General features: G+C 46.0%; 2 protein-coding genes across 2 annotated transcripts in view; one reads left to right on the top strand and one right to left on the bottom strand.

Moving 5' to 3' along the window:
- Positions 1-619: 619 nt before the first annotated feature.
- Positions 620-2,986, top strand: LOC101905254 (lactoylglutathione lyase-like). Its single transcript, XM_059888492.1, has one exon. The coding sequence runs from the start codon at positions 683-685 to the stop codon at positions 1,235-1,237; it is 555 nt and encodes a 184-aa protein (XP_059744475.1). The 5' UTR covers positions 620-682; the 3' UTR covers positions 1,238-2,986.
- Positions 2,987-18,603: 15,617 nt separating this feature from the next.
- Positions 18,604-21,002, bottom strand: part of OBSCN (obscurin, cytoskeletal calmodulin and titin-interacting RhoGEF) — a 234,361-nt gene continuing 231,962 nt past the window's right edge. Inside the window, 7 exon segments of the mRNA XM_059888870.1 lie at positions 18,604-18,866; positions 18,965-19,114; positions 19,253-19,328; positions 19,452-19,675; positions 19,918-20,157; positions 20,354-20,438; positions 20,666-20,836. Coding sequence (XP_059744853.1) covers positions 18,689-18,866; positions 18,965-19,114; positions 19,253-19,328; positions 19,452-19,675; positions 19,918-20,157; positions 20,354-20,438; positions 20,666-20,836 — 1,124 coding nt within the window. The 3' untranslated portion in view covers positions 18,604-18,688.

Genomic DNA, 21,002 nt, shown 5'->3' on the forward strand with positions numbered 1-21,002 from the left:
ATTCCAGGATGTCTGGCTCTAGGTCAGTGATCACACCATCGTGATTATTTGGGTCGTGAAGATCTTTTTTGTAGAGTTCTTCTGTGTATTCTTGCCACCTCTTCTTGATATCTTCTGCTTCTGTTAGGTCCATACCATTTCTGTCCTTTATCGAGCCCATCTTTGCATGAAATGTTCCCTTGGTATCTCTAATTTTCTTAAAGAGATCTCTAGTCTTTCCCATTCTGTTGTTTTCCTCTATTTCTTTGTATTGGATAAATAAACTGTGCTACTAGGTGAATTCTACCAAAAATTTAGAGAACAGCTAACACCTGTCCTACTCAAACTCTTTCAGAAAATTGCAGAGGAAGGTAAACTGCCAAACTCATTCTATGAGGCCACCATCACCCTAATACCAAAACATGACAAAGATGCCACAAAAAAAGAAAACTACAGGCCAGTATCACTGATGAAGACAGATGCAAAAATCCTTAACAAAATTCTAGCAAACAATCCAACAACATATTAAAAAGATCATACATCATAACCAAGTGGGCTTTATCCCAGGGAATGCAAGGATTCTTCAATATATGCAAGTCAATCAATGTGATACATCACATTAACAAGTTGAAAGATAAAAACATATGATTGGGATACGTCTTGCATTCCCGGGGACAGTCGTCCATGATACAGCAGTGCGGCCATGGCAGAACCACAGCCCAAGTCCGGCGGCCTCACCAACAAGGCTGCCCTCAGCTGTTGCTCCGACCCGGACCCCAGCACCAAGGATTTTCTCTTGCAGCAGACCATGTTGCGAATTAAGGATCCTAAGAAGTCACTGGATTTTTATACGAGAATTCTTGGAATGACACTACTCCAGAAACTTGATTTCCCCACTATGAAATTTTCACTGTATTTCTTGGCTTATGAGGATAAAAATGACATCCCAAAAGATAAAGATGAAAAAGTAGCGTGGGTATTCTCCAGAAAAGCTACACTTGAACTGACACACAATTGGGGCACGGAAGATGATGAGACCCAGAGTTACCACAGTGGCAATTCAGACCCTCGAGGATTTGGTCACATTGGAATTGCTGTTCCCGATGTTCATGGTGCTTGTAAAAGATTTGAAGAACTGGGAGTCAAATTTGTGAAGAAACCTGATGATGGTAAAATGAAAGGCCTGGCATTTATTCAAGATCCTGATGTTTACTGGATTGAAATTTTGAATCCCAACACAATGATAACTATTATTTAGTTCTGTGAGAATGCTGATTTGAAATTTCAGTGGAGACATTGTAGAAGGTAAAACAGGAAATCATGTGATTCAAGATATTCAGATAACAGAAGCATCCAGGACTGATGGATCCTTGTCCCAACTCAGATTATTCTTAAATCTCTCTCCCTTTACTCTTTCAGCTGTTTCCCCCTAACTGTTCAGTCATCCTAGTTTTAATGTAGTGCCTTGTCTTATGTCCTTGAATATAGTTGTATAACTTTACTTTTTTAGGCAATAATTAGAACAGTTCCCTTCAGAGGCTGCATTTGCCTTCCATCTCCTGAAGAGATACAAGTCTACAAGTCTGCCTTTGAATCATCATTTAAAATATAAAAAAACACTGAACATGTTTTTGTTATGGTTACCTTCTGGGGTTTCAGTTCCTCAGAAGTAACTTTTCACAATGAGAAGTTAAAAACCCTGAACAAAAATGAAGCTTCACGTATATTTCAAATAGTATAAAGTTTATTTTACAAAAGAGAAGTGACTCTCGGGAGAAATTTAGAATCATGCTGACACGGATGCAGACAGAAATACTAATTTCTTCTTTACAGAGTACTCTGAAAGTTCAAGGACTAGCCTCTTTGGGGATGGGGAGGAGGATAGAAATACTATATACTGGTTATGCAGACACAAACTAGACTGTCACATACTTTATCTCACTTAATCCCCCACAGTGTCCTGTGAGATAGAAAGCAGGCTAACATGCAAAATCAATGAATCCAAGGCAATATAAATAGGCTCAAGTACTCAAGATCTCATCATCGTCATCACTTTTAGTATTTAGCTGTACCTCACAACATCTCCTTCATTAGTCTTCTTTGTAAAAGCCTTCAGTGAGTTTGAGCATTGCCCTCTCAGCTTTGGAGGCTTGAGTACCATGGTGAGGAAGAAGCAGTGGAGGAAGTCAGGAGCACACGGCTGCTCTGGGAATGCCCGGCCATCCCTGTGCAAGTGGTGCTTGTGTTACTTGTGAAGAGCTCCTACCCCAAGGTCTTCCGCATGGCAGCAATCACGTAGGATACGTTACGTTCAGTGCTAACATAACTTAGTTATCAAAAGTCAGCTCAGTGGTCTTCCTTGCCATGACTGATATTTGATGGGTTTTTAAAACCAAACTGATGTTGAATATTTCTTACGGCACAGATGATAAGAACATCCAGTTTATGGCTTAACTCCATTTAGATTTTTTTTTTTTTTTTGCGTGTGGACACTATTGGAAGACCTTTGGATAGGCCATGCCAACTGTGCTTATGCTGTTAGAAGCATTTTATATTTCCTTTTTGGATGGAATGGGTTTATGTGAGCTATTTGAATAAGTGGCAATACTCAGACTGAAATAAAATAAAATTTTAGATTAAAAAACAAACAAAAGCAAACAAACAAAAACATATGATTATCTCAATAGATGCAGAGAAAGCATTTGACAAAATTCAACATCCATTTATGACAAAAACCCTCCAGAAAGCAGGCATAGAAAGAACATACCTCAACATAATAAAATCCGTATATGATAAACCCACAGCAAATATTACCCTCAATGGTGAAAAATTGAAAGCATTTCCCCTAAAGTCAACAATAAGACAAAGGTGCCCACTCTTACCACTACTATTCAACATAGTTTTGGGAGTTTTAGCCACAGCAATCAGAGAAGAAAAAGAAATAAAAGGAATCCAGATTGGAAAAGAAGTAGTAAAACTCTACTGTTTGCAGATGACATGATCCTCTACATCAGATCAGATCAGATCAGTCGCTCAGTCATGTCCGACTCTTTGCAACCCCATGAATCGCAGCACGCCAGGCCTCCCTGTCCATCACCAACTCCCAGAGTTCACTGAGACTCACGTCCATCGAGTCAGTGATGCCATCCAGCCATCTCATCCTCTGTCGTCCCCTTCTCCTCCTGCCCCCAATCCTTCCCAGCATCAGAGTCTTTTCCAATGAGTCAACTCTTTGCATGAGGTGGCCAAAGTACTGGAGTTTCAGCTTTAGCATCATTCCTTCCAAAGAAATCCCAGGGCTGATCTCCTTCAGAATGGACTGGTTGGATCTCCTTGCAGTCCAAGGGACTCTCAAGAGTCTTCTCCAACACCACATTTCAAAAGCATCAATTCTTCGGCGCTCAGCCTTCTTCACAGTCCAACTCTCACATCCATACATGACCACAGGAAAAACCTATGTGGATCACAATAAACTGTGGAAAATTCTGAAAGAGATGAGAATACCAGACCACCTGATCTGCCTCTTGAGAAATTTGTATGCAGGTCAGGAAACAACAGTTAGAACTGGACATGGAACAACAGACTGGTTCCAAAAAGGAAAAGGAGTTCATCAAGGCTGTATATTGTCACCCTGTTTATTTAACTTATATGCAGAGTACATCATGAGAAATGCTGGGCTGGAAGAAACACAAGCTGGAATCAAGATTGCCGGGAGAAATATCAATAACCTCAGATATGCAGATGACACCACCCTTATGGCAGAAAGTGAAGAGGAACTAAAAAGCCTCTTGATGAAAGTGAAAGTGGAGAGTGAAAAAGTTGGCTTAAAGCTCAACATTCAGAAAACGAAGATCATGGCATCCGGTCCCATCACTTCATGAGAAATAGATGGGGAAACAGTGGAAACAGTGTCAGACTTTATTTTTATGGGCTCCAAAATCACTGCAGATGGTGACTGCAGCCATGAAATTAAAAGAAGCTTACTCCTTGGAAGGAAAGTTATGACCAACCTAGATAGCATATTCAAAAGCAGAGACGTTACTTTGCCAACAAAGGTTCATCTAGTCAAGGCTATGGTTTTTCCTGTGGTCATATATGGATGTGAGAGTTGGACTGTGAAGAAGGCTGAGCACCGAAGAATTGATGCTTTTGAAATGTGGTGTTGGAGAAGACTCTTGAGAGTCCCTTGGACTGCAAGGAGATCCAACCAGTCCATTCTGAAGGAGATCAGCCCTGGGATTTCTTTGGAAGGAATGATGCTAAAGCTGAAACTCCAGTACTTTGGCCACCTCATGCAAAGAGTTGACTCATTGGAAAAGACTCTGATGCTGGGAAGGATTGGGGGCAGGAGGAGAAGGGGACGACAGAGGATGAGATGGCTGGATGGCATCACTGACTCGATGGACGTGAGTCTCAGTGAACTCCAGGAGTTGGTGATGGACAGGGAGGCCTGGCGTGCTGTGATTCATGGGGTTGCAAAGAGTCGGACATGACTGAGTGACTGATATGATCTGATCAAGCTACCAACAGTATTTTTCAGAGAACTAGAACAAATAATTTCACAATTTGTATGGAAATACAAAAAAACCTCGAATAGCCAAAGCAATCTTGAGAAAGAAGAGTGGAACTGGAGGAATCAACCTGCCTGACTTCAGACTATACTACAATGCAACAGTCATCAAGACAGTATGGTACTGGCACAAAGACAGAAATATAGATCAGTGGAACAAAATAGAAAGCCCAGAGATAAATCCACACACCTATGGACACCTTATCTTTGACAAAGGAGGCAAGAATATACAATGGAGAAAAGACAATCTCTTTAACAAGTGGTGCTGGGAAAACTGGTCAACCACTTGTAAAAGAATGAAACTAGAACACTTTCTAAAATACACAAAAATAAACTCAAAAAGGATTAAAGATCTAAATGTAAGACCAGAAACTATAAAACTCCTAGAGGAAAACATAGGCAAAACACTCTGACATAAATCACAGCAGGATCCGCTATGCCCCATCTCCCAGAGTAATGGAAATAAAAGCAAAAATAAACAAATGGGACCTAATTCAACTTAAAAGCTTTTGCACAACGAAGGGAACTATAAGCAAGGTGAAAAGACAGCCTTCAGAATGGGAGAAAATAATAGCAAATTAAGCAACTGACAAAGAATTAATCTCAAAAATATACAAGCAGCTCCTGCAGCTCAATTCCAGAAAAATAAATGACCCAATCAAAAAATGGGCCAAAGAACTAAACAGACATTTCTTCAAAGAAGACATACAGATGGCTAACAAACACATGAAAAGATGCTCAACATCACTCATTATCAGAGAAATGCAAATCAAAACCACAATGAGGTACCATCTCATGCCAGTCAGAACGGCTGCTATCAAAAAGTCTACAAACAATAAATGCTGGAGAGAGTGTGGAGAAAAGGGAACCCTCTTACACTGTTGGTGGGAATGCAAACTAGTACAGCCACTATGGAGAACAGTGTGGAGATTCCTTTAAAAAACTGAAAATAGAACTGCCTTATGACCCACCAATCCCACTACTAGGCATATACACCGAGGAAACCAGAATTGAAAGAGACACATGTACCCCAGTGTTCATCGCAGCACTGTTTATTTAATAGCCAGGATATGGAAGCAACCTAGATGTCCATCAGCAGATGAATGGATAAGAAAGCTGTGGTTCATATACACAATGGAATATTACTCAGCCATTAAAAAGAATGCATTTGAATCAGTTCTAATGAAGTGGATGTAACTGGAGCCTATTATACAGAGCGAAGTAAGTCAGAAAGAAAAACACAAATACAGTATATTAATGCATATATATGGAATTCAGAAAGATGATAATGATGACCCTATATGTGAGACAGCAAAAGAGACACAGATGTAAAGAACAGACTTTTGGACTCTGTGGAAGAAGGCGAGGGTGGGATGATTTGAGATAATAGCATTGAAACATGTATATTATTGTATGTGAAGTAGATTGCCAGTCCAGGTTCAGTGCATGAGACAGGGTGCTCAGGGCTGGTGCACTGGGATGACCCAGAGGGATGGGATGGGGAGAGAGGTGGGAGGGGGTTTCAGGATGGAGAACACATGTACACCCATGTCTGACTCATGTCAATGTATGGCAAAAACCACTACAATATTGTAAAGTAATTAGCCTCCAGTTAAATAAATTTTTTAAAAGTCCTCCCCAACACCACAGTTCAAAAGCATCAAAAAAAAAAAAAAAAAAAAGAAAGAAAGAAAAGTAAAAAATGGGCTTATTCAGGGTCAGCAAAGAATTCCAATTTGGGGTCCTCAGCCATCACAAACCATGTATAACTCCCTTGCAACAAGAAGGAAAGAACTCTTTAGGGGAGAAAAATATATCGAGAGGGCTACAGCAAACAAACTATTCGTAGAAGAACTGGAGTTCAAAGTGCAGTGGCTTTTCATTGGCTGAGTTGTGATTGTGTCTTATTGGCTGAACCCTTGCCAGTCAAGAAGAGCAAATATTTCTTCCTCTGTTGGGCTCTGCTATCATCATAGGCCATGAGAATAAGTCCCCCTTCTGGCATTTCAATTCTTATTTAAATTGAAGTTTATTTTCATTATTTTTTACAAAAATAACAACACCAAATGCAGTGAGGACAAAGAGAGACAATACCACAGGCACTGCTGGTCAGAATGCAAACTAGCGCAGCCACTCCGGAACACACTGGGCAGTTTCTTAAAAAACAAAACACACACTATTACAAAACCCAGCGTTTGCACTCTTGTATATTATCTCAGAGAAACAAAAACTTATCTTCACACAAACATGCACGCACAGGAAGGAGATAAGCTCAAGATGGCAGAGCAGAAGGACATGTACTCATCCCTTCTTCAGTTCAGTTGCTCAGTTGTATCCAACTCTTTGCGACCTGATGGACTGCAGCATGCCAGGCTTCCCTGTCCATCACCAACTCCTGGAGCTTGCTCAAACTCATGTCCATTGAGTCGGTGATGCCATCCAACCATTTCATCCTCTGTCATCCCCTTCTCCTCCTGCCTTCAATCTTTCCAGCATCAGGGTATTTTCCATTGAGTCGGTTCTTCGCATCAGGTGGCCAAAGTATCGGAGCTTCAGCTTCAGCATCTGTCCTTCCAATGAATATTCAGGACTGATTTTCTTTAGGATTGACAGGTTTGATCTCCTTGCAGTCCAAGGGACTCTCAAGAGTCTTCTCCAGGGCCACAGTTCAAAAGCATCAATTCTTCAGTGCTCAGTTTTCTTTATGGTTCAACTCTCACATCCATACATGCTGCTGCTGCTGCTGCTAAGTCACTTCAGTCGTGTCCGACTCTGTGCAACCCGTAGACGGCAGCCCACCAGGCTCCCCCATCCCTGGGATTCTCCAGGCAAGAACACTGGAGTGGGTTGCCATTTCCTTCTTCAATGCATGAAAGTGAAAAGTCAAAGTGAAGTCGCTCAGTCATGTCCGACTCTTAGCGACCTCATGGACTGCAGCCTACCAGGCTCCTCTGTCCATGGAATTTTCCAGGCAAGAGTACTGGAGCGGGCTGCCATTGCTTTCTCCGATCCATACATGACTACTGGAAAAATCATAGCTCTGACTATATGGACAGCTCTGACATCCCTTCTTAGAAAATACCAAAATATCTGCTGAACAACCATTGACCAAAAAACTGCAGGAACTTACCAAAAAAGGAAACTTACATCAAAAAAAAATGATGAGGAGCCACAAGATGGTTGTTTTTGTTGTTCAGTTGCTCAGTCGTGTCCCATTCTTTGCAACTCCATGGACTGCAGCATGCCAGGCTTCTCTATCCTTCATCATCTCCTGGAATTTAATCAAACTCATGTCCATGGGAGAAGGCAATGGCAGCCCACTCCAGTGTTCTTGCCTGGAGAATCCCAGGGATAGGGGAGCCTGGTGTGCTGCCGTCTATGGGGTCACATGACTGAAGCGACTTAGCAGCAGCGGCAGCAATGCACCTTAATTTTCTAGTTCACTAATTCTTTTTTAGCCTAGTCTAAGTGAATGTTTAAATCACACCACACTTTGAGTTTTAATTTCAGCTATTATAGCTTTCTGTTTTAGAATTACTTATTGGCTATTTCCAAAATTGTCTGGCCAGCTTTATGGTATCTTCCTCTCTGCACATGATTTTTATTTTATCTTTAGTTCTACTTTTTATGTATTGGCACACTCATAATCCCAACATCAGGAGTCCATCGATTTGCGGTCTCTGCACTTTACCCAGTGGCCACCTTCCTTTCGCGCCTCATGATTTCAGATTGGATGCTCCTGTTTGGCCTTGGTTTGTGGCTGCCCAACCCTCTGCAGATAGGGCAAAACTGAGTGTTCCCATTTCAGTGGGACATCCCTGTCTCACTGCCCACTTGCCCTGCCTTAAGCTGTGACCATTGTTGAAACACAGATGTCCAGATGCCGTGTTCAGCCCTGGTCTCCTCTGTCTTTGCTTCTGCCCTGGGACTCCCCTGACTTCCTTGGGAACTGTGATAGAGTGGGCCTGCTGTAATTTGCTTCAGGATTTCAGTTTTCTGAATCAGAAGGAGTTTTCAGAATATCTATTGACTGATCAATCAATCTAATCTATTGATAAACAGATCTAGTCTATCTGTAATCTTTCTACCATCTGTCATATCTACATATCTTTCATCTATCTATATATGCCTAATATCATCTCATTCATCTACCCACTCATTCATCTATCCCCCATTTATCTAATCGATTTATCTATGTATCCATCTATCTATAGCTTTATTTTTCTATTTAACTATAATTCTGTTATCATCTATATATCTATCTACTTAATCTACCAACCCATCAATCAATATAATCTATCTATTGATAGATCTATCTAATCTTGTTGTTCAGTTGCCAAGTCGTGTCCAGCTCTTTGTGATCCCATGGGCTGCAGCACACCAGGCCTCCCTATACCACACCATCCATCTCCTGGAGTTTGCCCAAGTTCATGTCCATTGAATTGGTAATGCCATCCAACCATCTCATCCTCTGTCACCCTCTTCTTCTGGCTTCAATCTTTACCAGCATCAGGGTCTTTTCCATTAAGCTAGCTCTTTGCATCAGGTAGCCAAAGTATTCAGCATCAGTCCTTCCAATAAGTATTCAGGGTTGATTTTCCTTTAGGATTGACTGGTTTGATCTCCTTGCTGTCCAAGGGACTCTCAAGAGTTTTCTCCAGCAACACAGTTCGAAAGGATCAATTCTTCAGTGCTCTGTTTTCTTTACGGTCCATCTCTCACTTCTGTACATGACTACTGGAAAGCCCATAACCTTGACTATACATATCTTTGTTGGCAAAGTGATGTCTTTGCTTTTTCATACACTGTCTGGGTTTGTCATAGCTTTCCTGCCAAGAAGCAACTTGTCTTCTAATTTCATGGTGGCAATCACCATCTGCTAGCTAGCTGTCATATCTGTTGACCAAGCTGCCAAGGGGCCAGCAACTTTACATGCAGAGGAGCATGGGAAAACCTGTATTGAAGGTACATTGACTCATGGCTGCAGAGAATGGGGTCTTAGAAGAAACCCCAAAGAGTGTGCATTCTGAATGCTATTTTTTCTAAGGTACCATCTGGTAACAACAGTTTGTATAGTGTGAGCATATGAGAAGTTAACTTCTCATTTGAAATTTTGTGTTCTGCAGTAATCTCACCCCCATTTTAGTGAAGAGAACCTGAATATGACCAGAATGAATTATTTTCCCATGTTTGCCTGAGAATTCTGAGAGTTGGGGGAACAAAGGGGCATCCTTTCTTGTTACCTTCATGCCTTAATCATCATTTCAGCTTTCCATTTAATGCAGAAATTATTTAGGATGGTTTCTAAGACTTCCAGGTGGTTATCTATAACTTGTTTATCCTTTCATCAACAGTCAGCAATGTCATTTTACAGTGGTTAGAAAATATGGCCTGTATCATTTCTGCTTTGAGGGGTTTGTGACCGAATGGCTTCTCACTTTTTAGGATGGCACGTAGGCATCTGAAAATAATATGGCTGCTGCATTTCATGAATACAAAATGCCACCGATGTGTCCATCTTTCTAACTCATAAATGTTTCCAGTTGTGATATCAAAACTTCTACAAATTTAAGTATTTTACACATCTGATCTATGGTTTCTAAACATAGTATATTAAAATCTTCTACCGTGATTACCAGTGCATCAATTTTGCCTTTGATTTTCATAATTTTCTTCTTCCTTTATAAGAAGTTATGATGTATCACATTTATTTTTTTTAATTTTATTTTATTTTTAAACTTTACATAATTGTATTAGTTTTGCACTTAACCGTATGAGATGCTGTAAAGGTGTAAATCACCATCTTTAAGGTTATTTGCTATCACTTATCATCATTTTGGCCCACTGGTGCCCAGACAATGTTATACTGATTCTTACTGAAAAGTTACTGGGGACAGGAGTCTGGACCTACTCCATTCTCTAAACATAGCAAATACTATGATCACTGAGAGCCCTCAGATTCAGATCTCATATATTTCAACAGTAATTCCTGTGGCAGCCCACTCTCACACCTATGATCTCTGCTCTGGTTCAGGCAGGTCATTTCTTTCCACTAGTAATCAAGTGAACCAGCCACCAATACATTTGGGCTAAGGACCAAATGCAGAGCTAGGAGCCTCCCACTGTGGATGCAGGAGGATGTGAAGAGGCACTAAGGTTTTGCCAGAAAGAGGCTACGGGGCAAGTGTGTGCATCAGTAGATGTCCAACTGTGTCTGTCATTGTTTATCTCAAGCATCAGAAAGATCTTCTGAAGAAGACACAGTGTCATTCAAGATTCAACCAAATAACCAACTACTCTCTAGTTTTAAAGCATAAACACATCCAGTATTGGAAAATGTATGTTTACAAGATTATTGGGATAAATGGGATGAGCAATGCCAATGGCAATCAGGAAATTTGAGGAGTCAACATTGGGGGCTCAACCTTCTGAAATTCCAAAGCTGTGGACTCCTAATGGGCGTTATCCCCATACTCCTGTGAGAGTTATCTTCCACAGCAGCTGGACAAGTCTGACCCTCACTACCTGGAGTTAGCACAGACCCTACAGGGAAGAGGATCGGTCCCATAAGACGAGTTGCATTGTGACACTAGTCTCAAATCTCAGGGGCCACCTGCACTTATGATGAACTGGTTATAAATTCAGGAGTTCCTATGACACCTTTAGGTTCAAAAATTTGCTAAAATGACTCACGAAACTCAGGAAAGTGCTATACTTATGATACATACCAGCAAGGATACAGCCAGATGGAAGAGATGCACAGGACAAGGTGCAGGCGGCCAGCATGCAGGGAGAAGCAGAGCTTCCACGCCCTCACATGGAATCAGGCACAGCCCTCTCCCGGCATCAAAGCATATCAGTGTGGTACCAGGAAGCTTCATCTAGCCCTGAGGTCGAGTATTTTTATTGGGGTCTCATCAAATAGGCACAATTGATTAAATCACTGCCTCATCATTAAACTGTCTCCAGCCTCCTCCCCTCCCAAGATGTTGGGGTTGGGGGATCAAAGTTCCAAGCCTCTAGTCACATTCCTGTCTTTCTGGAAACCAGCCCCCATTCTAAGTTATTCAGAGACCTCAGCGTCACTCATTAGCATCACAAGATGCTTCTGTCAGTTGGGAAATTTCAGATTTTGAAACTTTGTGCCAGGAACTGAGGGCAAGGACATTTACAATACCACAGGTATGAAGCCCCAGGCAGATGCAGAACGCTTAATGCTGTGGGGATACTGAGCCCTTCCTCCCTTCCTCAATTCCTCCTACATTTGAGAGTCACTCTCACTAGTCGGCAGCTATTCTTGGAAAGTTATTTTCCACATCTCCAAATCCACCTGCTCAGAGGCCAAGTCCTCCTCCTTTTAATTTCAAGTCTCATTTACTCACCTGGGTGCTGCCTACTCCATGCAGCCAACCATTTCCACCTCTTTCTCGTGAGAAATGCCCAGCATTCTTACTCAGGTCAAGGAAAAACCGCATCAGTCTCTCGGGGTCTCAACCTTTGTATCTTTCAATGACAGAAACAAAACCAAATTTAAAAGAAAAAGGAAATATAACCAGTATGAAGTTAGTGGTTTGGGGTAGATATTCTTATCTCTGTATCTCTAGTGCCTTGAACAGTTCTTAGCATTGTAGGCTATATTTTCATACTTTATACATATATATGTATATATTGCCTATTATGTTAATGAGGGCTAATGAGAGCTACAGTGGGCCCTAGATAGCTTCAGGATGGGGTCTGGTCACCATAAAGACCTCAGAAGCGGAGGTGGAGCGGGTGGCCGTGCACCGCGAGATCCAGATGTGAGTGGTCCGCCAGGGAATGACGTGGGGTCTCACCAGAGGCCACCAGCACAGGGTCCTCCTTGGCCGGGGAGGGCGCCTCGCGGGGCTCTTGACCACCACTGGCCAGCGAGAATACTCTGTGACACGTGTCCCTGCGCCCTCCGCGCATGCGCGGGGCCCAGCTGCCCCCTCAGGCCAGGAGAGCGCTCTGTCCGGTGACGCCGGCCATGGCGGCCGGGGAGTGACACCCGCACGGGGCAGAGCCAGTTAGCTCCCAGACAGGGGACGATGGCTGGTCACCCATGCAGGCAGGCGAGGGCTGGCGGCCACCGGGAAAGGCAGCGCGCACACAGGGAGGGCCGTGAGGCAGGGGCTCAGGCGCGGGCCCCCAGGGAGACAAGCGCGGCCCCACTCTACACGGGGGCCTCCTGCCACCTGGCCCCGCCACCCGGGCCATCCATCATCCATCCGTCCTCGTCCTCGGCAGGTCGCTCTTCATCTAGCCCGACCCTGGGGCTCACGTCCGGGAAACGCTCCCCAGCGAGGTGGCCCAACCTGTACCTACCTGCACTCTGCCATCAGCTAAAACTGGGGAGGAAGGCACGCCTGACTGGCTCCTGGCGGCTGCTGGACTGGGGAGTTGGGACCAGGCGCCCAAGCGCCACCTCCGCCTGCAGTGGGGTCACTGCAGCTCACATAGACATGCAGGGCCCCAGCCTGAGGCCAGCAACCCCCACCCCCCATCCCTCCCTAAGTCGGACAGTACTTAGCCGATGAACAGTAACAACTGAGTTAAATTGCCCATTCCCAGCCAATACTTTGGCCACCTGATGGGAAGAGCTGACTCATTAGAAAAGTCCCTGTTGCTGGAAAAGATTGAAGGCAAGAGGAGAAGGGGACAACAAAGGATGAGATGGTTGGATGGCATCACCACCTCAATGGACATGAGTTTGAGCAAGCTCCAGGAGATGGTGAAGGACAGGGAAGCCTGGTGTGCTGCAGTCCATGGGGTTGCAAAGAGTTGGATGTAAATGAGAACTGAACAACAACAACCCATTTTAGTTCACTGATTCCCAAAATGTGGGTGTTTAATCTTGCCATCTCCTGCTTGACCACATCCAATCAATTTACCTTGGTTCAAGAGCCTAAGGGAGTGGGCAGATGGGCGCCCCCAGGGTCGATCAACTGGAGATTCATTTGACCAAAATTCGAAGACAAGAATAGCAGGGCAATTGAGGAGGCTGGACTCTGCAGAGACCACATATTTCTCATTGGGGAAATCAGGAGACCTCTCTGACCACACATGTACAGAAAAGACTCCTTGAAGGCCAAAGAGGGGTCACATCCAGGTGCCTTTTTGGTAGAATCCATTTTGGCTAAGCAATGCGTACACACACATGGGAAGATATGGAGATATGGATTGTAAACCAGGCAAATCATAATGATTGGCCAAAGGAAAGCTCGAAGAAATACCCCGTAAAAGTAATTCAAATTGCCACGCAGGCATGACTCAGCAACTCAGGGACTCTCCTGTTGAGTCTGCCCATGTGTCTATCCACACGTACTGTACTTTTTTCCCTCCTAATACTTTACTTGTTTCACTACTTTCTGTCTTTGTGGAAATTCTTTTCTGCAAAGCTGAATGACCAGGGCCCTTGTCCTGACCAGTGGTCTACTGGTTAGGGTCTGGTGCTTTCACTGCCATGACCCAGCCCAGTCTCTGGTTGGGAACCCAGGCCCCACTCCAAGTCATTGCAGGCTGAGGCCATTTGAGATCATGACTAACATTTCTACAGCATCAGACTTGACTTTCACCGCCAGGTACATCACAACTGAGTGTCCTCTTTGGTTTGGCCCAGGTATAGCTCTTCATCCTGTTCATGATGCCAATTGTTTTGCTGTTCACACTGTTCGCCGAACCCAGGGTAGGCAAGGCTCAAGCTAAGAGGCTGGAACGAGACGCAAGGAGCTGTAGGAACTGCAGACACGTTTATTCTCTCCTGGCTGGTGCAGCAGCCATAGCATAACCTAACACAACACAGCCTCTCTCCTGGCTGACGCAGCAGCTCAACTCTCTCCTCTTGTGGCTGACCCAATGGACATAGCCGTGACATAGTAGTAAATGCTGCTGCTTGTCCAGGTGAAGCTTATATATGCGAACCGCACACAACCCGTGACCAAATGAACACCTCGTAAGGCTCATGTGCAGTGCTACAAATGATCTCAGCTGTTCCATAGACATTATTTACAAAACATGGAGTGAGAGAGCCTGAACACGTCATCTTGCCCATTTGCTGTCTCCCACAGCCCAGCTGCTTCATTCTTTCTGGAGCTATTAGTAATTGCCCTCTGCTCTTCCCCAGGAGCATACTGAAGACCTTCTGACCTGGGGGCTCATCTTCCAGTGTCAAATCTTTTTGCCTTTTCATACTATCCGTGGGCTTCTCCAGGCAAGAATATTAGAGTAGGTTGCTGGTTCTTTCTCCAGTGGACACTGTTTTCTTAGAACTCTTCACTATGACCTGCCCATCTTGGGTGGCCCTGCACAGCATGGCTCATAGCTTCATTGAGTTAAGGAAGCCGCTTCCCCTCAACAAGGCTGTGATCCATGAAGGGGAAGATCTTATATGTAAGAAGCCCTAAAGATTCCACCAAAAAATCTGTGAGAGCTCATACATGAATTCAGCAAAGTATCAGTATACAAAGTCAACACACAAAAATCATTTGCATTTCTATACAGTAACAATGAACAGTCTGAAAAGAAAATAATGGAAACATTCAATTTACAATGGCATCAACACTTAGGTGTAAACTTTACAAGAGTTTCCCTGGTGGCTCAGCTGGTAAAGTATCTACCTGCAATGTGGGAGACCTGGGTTCGATCCCTGGGTTGGGCAGATCCCCTGGAGAATGGAAAGGCTGCCCACTCCAGTATTCTGGCCTGGAGAATTTCATGGATTGTATGTATAGTCCATGGGGTCACAAAGAGTCGGACATGACTCAGTGACTTTCACTTTCACTTTCATAAACTTTCCAAAGGAAGTGGAAGACTTGACAATGAAAACTCAAAAATCTTGTTGAAATAAAGAAGACATAAATAAATGCAAACATATTCCATGTTCATCGATTGAAAGATCTAATATTTTTAAAATGTCAATAATACCCAAAGCAATCCATAGATTCGATTGAATCCCTATCAGTATTCTAATGACATTTTTTTTTGCAAAAAATAGAAAAACCTATCCTAAAATCCAGTGACATCTTAAGGGAGCCCAATAGGTATAGCAATCTGGAAAAAACAAAACTAGAGGATTCACATTTCCTGGTTTCTAAACTTCCTGAAAATCTATAGTAATCTGAACAATGTAGTACTTGCGTAAAGACAGACACACCAACAGAAAAGACTAGAGATCCCAGAAACAGACTCTTGCATATATAGTCAAATGATTTTTGACAAGGGTGCCAAAACCGTTCAATGGGGAAAGAACAGTCTTTTCAACAATAATGCTGGGAAAACTGGATATCCTCATGGAAAAGAATGAAGTAGGACCCTTAGCTAATACCATAAACAAAAATTAACTCAAAATGGACCTAAGACCTAAGGATAAAACTTGAAACTATTAATCTCTTAGGAGAAAATATTTAGGGTAAAATCTTCTGTCATTGAACTTGGTAATGATTTATTGCATATGGTACAAAAGGTGTAAGCAACGAAAGATGATAGAGACAAACTGGACTTTGTGAGAAAGCTTAAAGATTTGTGCACCAAATGGCAATATCAACAAAGTAAACTGGCAACTCACAGAAGGAAGAGAATATTTGCAAATCACATATCTAAAGAATTAACAGCCAAAATATATTAAAAATTCCTAAAACTCAACAGCAATACAAACCACGTGATTCAAACATGGGCAAAAATCTTGCATAGACATTTCTCCAAAGAAGATATTTAAACAGCCAGCAAATTCATGAAAAGGTTCTCAATATTACTGCTCACTGCTGCTGCGAAGTCGCTTCAGTCATGTCCGACTCTGTGCGACCCCATAGACGGCAGCCCACCAGACTTCTCCATCCATGGGATTTTCCAGGCAAGAGTACTGGAGTGGGGTGCCATTGCCTTCTCCATTACTGATCACTAGGGAAATGCAAATCAAAGCTATGAGATACCACCTCATACCCATTAGAATGACTTACTGTCGAAAACAAAAAACACAACAAACAAAAAACAGAAAACAACAGATGTTGATGAGGATGTAAAGAAGCTGAAAAATTCTGTGGTGTTTGAAAGAAGGTAAAATGGTACAGCCCATGTAGAAAATCAAGGGAATTTCCTCAAAAAATTAAAAATGTAATAGCCATATGACCCAGAAATTATTCTTCTGGATATGTAATCAAAAAGATTGAAAGCAAGGTCTGGAAGAGGAAGGACACCCATGTTCATAGCAGCAATATCCACACTAGCTGAAAGATGGAAGCAGCTGAAGTGTACATTGATGAATAGATAAGTGAAATGTGATATGTGCATGCAGTGGAATATTATTCAACCTTTATAAGGAAAGAAATTCTGCAATATGCTATAACATGGATGGATCTTGAGGACATCATGCTAAGTGACTAAGCCAGTTACAGAAGGACAAATAATGTATGACTCCACTTATCTCGCTCAGTCGTGTGCGACTCTTTGCGACCCAATGGACTGTAGCCTACCAGGCTCCTCTGTCCATGGGATTTTCCAGGCAATAGTACCGGAGTGGGCTGCCATTTCCTTCTCCAGAGAATAGTCATGGGCCTTCCCAAGTGGATTGGTGCAGGAGATGCAAGTTCAATCCCTGGGTCAGGAAGATACCCCGGAGAAGGAGACAGCAACCCACTCCAGTATTCCTGCCTGGGAAATCCCATGGATAAAGAAGCCTGGCAGGGTTACAGTCCATGGGGTCATAAAAGAGTCAGACATGACTTAAGTGACTAAACAACAAAGATTAGTCAAATTCATAGATATAGAAAGTAGAATGGCAGGTGCAGGGACTGAGGAGAGAGCAGACTGAGGAGTTGGTGTTTAATGGTTATAAACTCTAAGTTTCACGAGATGAAGAGAGTTCTGGGGATGAGTGGTGGTGATGGTTGTAAATAGTACAAATCTATAACTACTGAACTATACGCTTAAAATACTTAAAATGATTAGTTTTTATTACTACAAAAGTAAAGTTGAAGAAACATTTTCCATCAAGCCACAAAACTACATGGAAGACAATTAAATAATTACTAAGTGAAAAAGTCAATCTGAAAAGTCTATATACCATATCATTCCAACTATATGACATTCTGGATAAGGCAAAACTATGGAGATAGTAAAAAAAAATAAAAATCCTTTCAGCGGTTTGCAGGAGTTAAGAGAGGGAGGGATAATAGGTAGAGCACAGAGGATTCTTCCAGCAGTGGTACCACTCCACACGACAGGAGAGTGGTAGGCGGCTGCTGATGGGTCATTTCAGGGCCACGCCGGGGGTAAGGCAGGAGCGCGATGGTGAAGCCTCTCTGGTCACAGCAGAACCCTGCCAGTCCAAGAAAGCGCAGGGCCTGTGCCCACCTTGGCTCCCTTCCCGCCTTGCCAAGTGAGCCAGTGAGGGGGTGGGGTGGGGGGAGCAGCTGATGTGGCAACGTAAGGTGTCCGTGCCCAGGAGCCAGGTGGCAGCTCACACAGCAGCGGGAAGGGAAAGTTAGTGGCTGGGTGGGGGTGGGGAGGTGTCAGTTCACTTTTGGAAATGTTTGGTTTTTCGATGAGGGCTCTTGGGTCCAAGTAAGAGCTAAGTGGTGGATGTCCAGTGTGCAGACACCGTTCTCTGGAGACGGGGAAAGCGAGGAGGGCTGGATTCGCCAGCCTGTCTCGGTTGCCCGTTCCATGAGACTTGCTGAGAAAAGAGGGCAGTGTCTGCTATCCACCTGCTCCAGCCTGAGCCCCTCACCCCCACACTGCCAGGAACGATGCTGTGGTAGAACAAGCTGGAATCCTGGATACCTGCCCACAGTCATTTCTCTGCAAATTACCTGGGCGTGTGTCCATGTCTGAAGCAACACTGACACAGAAAAAAAAACACACCCACCCGTGAGAGTATGGAGCTGCCTGCACACCGCACTGGCTCAGAGCGCTCTGGTTCTAATGCTGCCTTTGCAGGCACATAGCCCAGGACAGCCCTGCTCTCCCCCAAACACCAGAAAGGTGGCAGGGCCCTCACCCTCTCCCCAACACAAAACAATGAAACAGAGGACACTTCATCGAGTGCTGCTTTTTATTGACGTGTGCGTGCATACGCAGGGAGTCCTGAAAGACCGGGAGGCGGGGCCCTGAAGGGCCAGGGGTTCAGCGCACTTGGGCCAGGTTGTGTTTCTTGTACAGCAGTGCCCGCCTCTTTTCGCGCTCTCGCACAAAGACGCGCAGACCAGTGGTCGGGAAGGTCACCGCCGCGGGCTGGGAGCTGGCTGGGCCCTCCTCCGTCAGCCACGGGCTCTGCAGGCAGCTGGATGCACACGGCCGGACCCTGGAGCACACGGAAGGGCAGCGTTTACCGCGCTCCCCCCGCGACGGGCAGGTTAGCGCACAGGGGCATGGGCCAGGCAGAGCTGTGGAGCTGCTTACCAGGGGTGCACACACAGTGTGCTTCGGAGGAAGGCCACAGCGCCCCCAGACAGCCCGGCATAGCAGCGGCTCAGCTGGATGAGCCCCTTGCGCAGGCCCTTCTGCGTGTCTCGCGTTCCCTCACCGTTCACCGGGTACTCAGCGCTCAACCTGTGTGCGTGGTGGTCACGTGACTGACGTTACCCTCAATGGACGGGAGTCACAGAGACCTGGGGTCACCACCAACAGACTCCAGGCCCGCCCTTCCTTCCTGCCCGCCCACCCCGCAGAGCACACGTGGAGACTCACATGATGAAGGCTGTAACACCTATGGCCCAGATGTCAGTCTGCGCGACAGCGCCCTGGCCCTCCAGGAGCTCCGGAGCTGGGGACGGCACAGGTGGGGGTCACGGGCTGTTTGCGGTAGACGAGGCAGGGGGACAGGACTGGGGCTTGCTCCCGGCACACCCCTCCCCCAGATCAGGCCTGGTGTCTGCGCCCTGCGCACCCATGGTCTCCATGTAGTCCTTGAATCTCTCTGAGGGCAGGACCCTCTCCTGGGCCAAACTCTGGGCGTTTCCGAAGTCGATGACCTTGAGCAGGTTATACTCTGTGACAATCATGTTCTCCGACCTGAGGTCTAGATGCAGGATACCCTGGGCATGCAGGTACTGGGTGGCGCTTAGTATCTGCCACAGATAGTCCTTCACCTCTGATTCCGAGTAGGAGGCCCTGGGGGCAGAGGGCCAGTTAGGGGGCACATGGGGAGGGGCACCCAGGCTCTGTCCACAGCCAGCCCCAGGGCAATCAGGAAGCACCAGCCTTCCCTGTGGGCTTAGGAAGGAGGTCCCAGATCTACTGAGTGACTCTGGTGGGCTGACGGGCGGAGGCGGGGCAAGGAGGTGGGTGAGGAGGCAGACCACAGTGCTCCAGCCAGGTCCTGAGCCTGGAATCCAGGCCAGGGTGGCCCTCACCTCTCGGCCAGACAGGGGAGAAGCTCAGGCCCGGAGCACAGCTCCAAGATGAGGACCAGGTGCCTGGGGCTGAGGTAGGCAGCCTGCAGCTGCGCCAGGTGTGGGTGGCGCAGGCTCTTGAGGGCCTCGTACTCCCGCAGCACAGCAGCCCTGTCCGCGGGGTGGTAGGGCACGATCTTGGCAGCCAGCATGCGCCCACTGGCCTTCTCCCGGCACTGCCGCACCACGCTGAAGCGGCCCCTGGGGAGGAGCGCAGGCCAGGCTGGTGGCTCAGGCCAGACCCCGCCCTCCCCCCCAGTCTGGAGAAGCAAGCCCAGCAGGGAGGTCGGGGAGAGGGTGGCAGACGCTGAGGCAATGTGGACGCAAGTGATCAGAGGGGCGAAAGCACGGGGTTGGGGTGAGAGCGCGAAGAGCCAGCGGGGTGGAGGCCCTGCACCTTCTCATCTGCGTCTGGAAGGCGAAGGTCTGCATGCTGGGCAGGGGCCGGGCCGGCCCCGTGGCACCACTCTCCTCTTCAGAGGCTGTAGGAAGAGGGCAACCCTGCACCGCCATCTCCCCCAGTCTCTTCTCCCATCACCCCTTCCCAACCTGACAGGAAGGCCCTCTTTGAACCCCCAACACTCTGCCCTCTCATTCCTCAGGCTGTTGTGGGTGGGGGGCCTAGTGGGCAGAACGAACCACCTCAAGTGAGTGTGTGACTGGTGGAGGTGGCAAGTGCATTCCCACACAGGCCTGCCCAGGGGCTCACCCAGGCGGCTGGGCCCTCCCAGGAGGACCTGCTCCGAGGGGCTGCTGTAGGGGCCCATGCCCGCCTTGCTGACGCAGGCCGTCCGGAAGGTGTACGCCCCACCCCGAGAAAGCTTTCCTGTGAGGTAGCAGCAGTCAAAGACGTCCGAGGCCAGCGTGCTCCAGCTGCCGCCTGGACCACACGGGAGCGAGTGAGAGGCAGCCCAGCCACGGCCGCCCACTCCCTGTCAGGGTGGAGAGGCCCGACAGGGGCAGAGAGCGGCCAGGCGCATCCCCAGCCCCCTGCCCCCACCCACAGTGACTCTGGGACCCCCCAGCAGGGGCGGGTTCAGGAGCGG

This window comes from Bos taurus, chromosome 7 (assembly GCF_002263795.3).
Source record: "Bos taurus isolate L1 Dominette 01449 registration number 42190680 breed Hereford chromosome 7, ARS-UCD2.0, whole genome shotgun sequence".
In the NCBI taxonomy this organism is placed as follows: Eukaryota; Metazoa; Chordata; class Mammalia; order Artiodactyla; family Bovidae; genus Bos; species Bos taurus.

Excerpts from the sequence above, each read along its gene's own strand:
- LOC101905254 (XM_059888492.1), top strand. The coding sequence starts at position 683 with ATGGCAGAACCACAGCCCAAGTCCGGCGGCCTCACCAACAAGGCTGCC.